The 4,873-nt window shown below is 50.9% G+C and overlaps 1 protein-coding gene across 2 annotated transcripts; it reads right to left on the bottom strand.

Moving 5' to 3' along the window:
• Positions 1-498: 498 nt before the first annotated feature.
• POU4F2 (POU class 4 homeobox 2) lies at positions 499-4,489 on the bottom strand. Of its 2 annotated transcripts, XM_073001589.2 has the most exons (3): positions 3,983-4,489; positions 3,762-3,814; positions 499-3,062 (listed from the first exon to the last, which is right to left on the bottom strand). In XM_073001589.2, exons 1-3 carry the CDS (start codon positions 4,072-4,074, stop codon positions 2,092-2,094), a joined length of 1,116 nt encoding a protein of 371 aa, XP_072857690.1. In that variant the 5' UTR covers positions 4,075-4,489; the 3' UTR covers positions 499-2,091. The 2 variants fall into 2 exon arrangements, with proteins under 2 accessions (XP_072857690.1, XP_072857689.2); XM_073001588.2 differs by having other exon boundaries at positions 499-3,033; positions 3,766-4,489.
• Between the last annotated feature and the right edge of the window lie 384 nt (positions 4,490-4,873).

Below are 4,873 nucleotides of genomic sequence, written 5' to 3'. Positions count from 1 at the left end.
GGAGGATGTCGTTCACGTTCTGACGCATCAAGTGCATATTATATAAAGCTCAAAAAAACATTTATTCTCCTGACTCGTGTAACTGGAGAATTCTGAGAGCTGTAGTCCAAAAAAGGAGCATCCCCAAATATTATATAAACTGGCAAAATGCACACAGAAAGAAAACCATAAGATCATCCTTGTATGGTTCAGCACATATCAATACACAGAATTATGGACAAGTCAGCTGTCTTTCATTTTGAAAGATTAGGAGTTTTAGATAATTTAGTCAACAAAAATGGTTTCAAAGGGAGAAGAGATTTAGTTCAGGGAATTCCTAATAAAATCAAACAGCAGCCATCATATGTTGATCCACTGATCCTAAACGTGGAGGTGATAGCAAATCCCAATGATTCAGATAAATCCCTTTCTATTAGTGTTTATGACATTACAATATATGCAGATTTTTTTAAAGCATAGTTCATATTCAATAACAGAGAAAGGAAGCTGGAAAATATATTGTTGTCAATAAAATGTTAAAATCTTTTTGTTTTAATGAAAGACCATTCAACAACATTTAAAATAAATCAACACATTACCATAATAAATAAACTTTCTGTTAACAAAAACAGGGAAATCATTGTAATGTACAGAAGTAAGACTTCAAACAGCCTTCGAACATAACAGCAATACAGCAAAATCTGTAAGAATATAACTATATGTGCGTCAGTCTTGGATGAATTATTTACAATACACAGCGGTACAGCAATCTAAGTACCTTTGAAGGGATTTGTTCCAAAAGAATTGCACGGAACAATGTGGATTTATAAACAGTGTTCTCTCTCTCTCTTTCTTTCTCTCTCTTTCTCTCTTGCTCCTTTACCCTTTTTTTCTCTCCCCAGTATAGTTTTTCTACAAACAAAACCGCCAAAAATAATACAAATCTATAGCAATCAAAGGAAATAAGGAGTAACTAGAAGATCTGAACACTGACAAGAAATAGCGCTGAAATCTAGAACAGACAATACTTTGATGAAAGCAACTCTAAAGCAACAACCCCAGCGTACTGTCACCCACGCAAGTGCTTCTTTTCAAGTAGCGCATGGGGTAAGGTAGGGACGAGTCAGGGAATCCCCATTAAATATGTAACGCAGTCAACAAATACCTCCTTGGACAAGTGAGTCAGTCTACACAAACAACGCAGGACAGCCACTATAGAGTGAGAACACCTTACAAATAAGAATAGTTGCTGGAGAAACAGCCTAAAGCCAGGTGACAATATACAAATGGGCAAAAGGAATCTTCTTATAACAAGAAAAAGCCTTAAGTTCATAAATTCTACCAATCAACATAAAATAATTAATTTACAGTAGCCATATTTTTTCTTTTACTTTTTGTAAAGACTTTGATGAAAGAGGTGCAATTAATTAGGATGAGCACAAAAAGAAGTTACTAGAGAGATAAATCAATAATTTACAGAGGGTTGTTTGGCAGTAATCTAATAATAGCTCTTAAAAGATCTGTGAACACAGCAAGGTCAGTTCTTTCCCTCAATATTATCTTCAGAGAAGGAAACTGATAATAACCACAGTAAAAATATATATATATTTATAATATGCAGTGTAATTGCAGAAAAACTGCCATCTTATTTTATTTAAAAAATCAAAATACTTTTGAGATGCCTCTCTCATGGTATAACCTTCAACTCTAGATTAAAGTTTCAGTCTTTTTAATCAGTTAATTTTTTTCTGAAAAATAGCTGCAAAGGGTACTTTTACATCTGAACAAAGCTGATGTCTTTAAGAATAAAAACAACTCTTACTTGATAAGGTCTTCGGTCCTTTTATAAAGAGTTCCCATCCTGTATTCACACAGTCAGTCTGTCTCTGATTCCAACTCAAGGCTGAGTTTCTCCTGCCAGTTTCCGAATCTTACCGTTCTGCTTTTCCATTCACAATCTGTGAGTGTGACAGTGAGTGTGGGTGGGTAGCTGAGTCTTACTCTCTTCCTAGACCTTGATCTCGTTCTCTCCCGCAAAGAGGAGTGGAAGTGTCTTCTAGTTTTGTTTTACCTTATTTATTTTTCTCGAAACAGACAAGGTTTCTAAAGACTTTAAATCCCAGCAGAATATTTCATCCGTTTCTGTTTCTGTCTCTGGTTGCAGAACCAGACTCGGACGACGTTCTTCTTGAGGTCCAGTTTCTCCGCAATGGCCGCTATTTTTTCCGAAGAAGGGCGCGGCTGGATGGCGAAATAGGCTTCTAGGGACCTCTTTTCGGGAGCGGCGATGGACGTACGTTTCCTCTTCTTCTCCGCCCCATTGAAGAGCTCCGGCTTGGTGAGCTTCTCCCGATGTGACTTCTCTGCCTCTTCCAGCCAGGCTTGCAAGATGGGTTTGAGGGCTATCATGTTGTTGTGGGACAAGGTAAGCGACTCAAACCTGCAGATGGTGCTCTGGCTGAGGGAACCCACCCCGGGGATCTTGAGGTTGGCCAGAGCCGAGCCCACATCCGCTTGGGTCACCCCCAGCTTGATCCTCCTTTGCTTAAAACGCTCTGCGAAGGCTTCCAGGTCCCGCGGGTCGGCGTCCACGTCGCTCATGCAGCCCATGTGCGAGGGCAGCCCGTGAGCGTGGGCCATGCTAAGAGCCGCTTGATGCATAGGGTTCATGCTAGCCATGTGGGGAGCGTGGCCCGGCGTGGAGACCACCGAGCCGTCGGGGGCTGTCATGGCCCCCAGCGCCAGCCCAGGCGTGATGTGTTCCAAGAGTTCCCCTTCCAGAGCTTGGTGAGGCTGGTGGTGGTGGTGATGGTGGTGGTGGTGGTGGTGGGTGCCGGACAGGGCAGAAGGGTGAGAGATGGGCACCGAGGAGGAGGACGCGGCTGAGGTGCATGGGATGGTGTTCATGGTGTGGTAGGTGGCGTCGGGCTTGAAGGGGCTGTGGTGGGGCGGGTGGTGGTGATGGTGGCTCTTGCCGGGCGAGACGATGTCCACAGCAGCCAGGGCTTCAGCGCGGGCCAGCAGGCTCTCGTCCAGACCGCCGAATATATTGCTCTGCAAGTGCAAATAGAAGGCACACATTACTGCTGCCAAGAGGGAATTCGCCTCCCTTCTCCTCGGGGTGCCATCCGAATCAGACCCAGCCTTGTTCAAGAAGGAGATGGAAAGACAGAGGTTGAGAGAGACAGAGACAGAGACACAGAGAGATGGGAGGGAGAGGGAGAGAGAGAAGGAAGCTACCAAGAAGAAAAGAGATTAAAGGGAGAGAAGAAAGTGAAGCGGGGTGGTGGTGGAGGAAGAGAATTACTGAAGACAGAAAAGTGAGGAAGAAGGGGAAAGAAAGAAGTGGGGAGGAAAGAAGCAGGGAATAGAGGGGATCTGAAGCAAAAAGAAAGAAACAAGGCGACGGAGGGGGGGAACTGTGGGGGAAAACGGGGAGAAGGGGGAGAACCAGAAAGGCAGCTCGAGGGGGAAACAAGGAGACAGGTGGGCAGCGCTCCTCTGCCTCTTTTCTCTCAAGCCCGCCCTAGCCCGGCTCGGCATCAGCATCCCAGGTCATAAAAATTCATGGAAGCCCCCGTGAAAGCCTCTGTTGAGTTTGGGGAGGGCGGGAAGCGCGCCGGGCTGATTTGCTGCCTGGCCATGAAATAAACATGCGACCGGGTGGGAAGTCAAGAGGCTGCCCCTCGCCTCCGCCGTCCCTGCCCTTCCCTTCCCTTCCCTTCCCTTCCCGGCTGGCCGGCCGGCCGGCTGCCCACCCTGGAACAGAGCGACCCTCCGACCTACCGGCGGGGTGGGCAGGCAGGCGCGACGCATGGCCTCGGCGGTGCTGTTGCTGCTGGTGCTGCTGGTGCTGCTGCTGGGGGCACTGCTTCGGCCGCCGCCGCCTCCCCCGCTGCCTCCGCCGCCGCCTCCCCCGCCGCCGCCGGCGCTGGTGATGCTGGGCGAGCTGGCCGAGGGCGCGGCGGCGGCGGCCGAGGAGGTGCAGGGCGAGGCGGAGTGCAGGGCCGAGTACTTGGGCTCGTGGAGGCTGCCGCCGCCGTTGGCGTGGGCCATGCTGAAGGGCTGCTTGCTGTTCAGCGACATCATCATCATCCTGGCCGGCGGGTCGGGGGCCGAAGAAGAGGCGGGAAAATAGGCGTACAGAGAAGTTGCTGCCACAGTTGTGGTTGGCGTCGCAGGCGCCTCAGCCGCCGCCTCCTCCTCCTCCTCACAGTCCTGGCTTGACAGGGAGCGCCTCCTCGCCTCTCTCTCCCCTCCGGTGCCGCCGACGCCGACGCCTCTCGCCAAGCTCCGGCGTCAGAGTGACCCTCCAGCCGCCGCGCCGCTGGCTTTTTACTCGCCTTGCCCACCCACCCCCTTGCCTTGCCCCTAGACAGCCTCCAACTCTTTGGGGAAGGTCTGTTGCTTTCCCGCTTCCCTCCCGCTCCCCGGGTCCGTCTCCTCTTCTGCCTCGTCCTCTCACCCCCCACACACTTCGCTGCCCGCCTTCTCCCCGCGCTCCCGCCGAGGCTCCCCTTCTCCCTCCCGCCCTCACTCTGGACGCCCAAAGGACCCCCACCCCACCCCCACCTTTCCACCCGCCTCGCCTTCAGAACCCGAGCCCAGCTGTTGCTCGACTGGAGAGCCCGGAGAGGCTTTGCCTCCGCCCGCTCTCCGCTCTGCCGGTTTCCCTCCCTGAGGCGCCAGAGGATGCTAGGACCGCCCTATTGTTCTCCCTTCTGCCTCCGCCGCCTCAGCCTGGAGGCTGCCGCACACCTTGGCCTGACAGGTGCCTATTGCAAGAGAGACCTCAGCATAACTGGGCTGCGCGAAGCTCCCTCGCTCCCTCTGTTACTTGCTGCTCTCCCCCCATTGGACGAGGGCGAGCTTAGGGCTGACTGGGGGAAGACGC

The sequence above is a fragment of the Pogona vitticeps genome, chromosome 5, assembly GCF_051106095.1.
Source record: "Pogona vitticeps strain Pit_001003342236 chromosome 5, PviZW2.1, whole genome shotgun sequence".
Classification (NCBI taxonomy): domain Eukaryota; kingdom Metazoa; phylum Chordata; class Lepidosauria; order Squamata; family Agamidae; genus Pogona; species Pogona vitticeps.
Note: the sequence above shows the minus strand (reverse complement) of the source record. Positions and strands in the feature narration are given on the sequence as shown.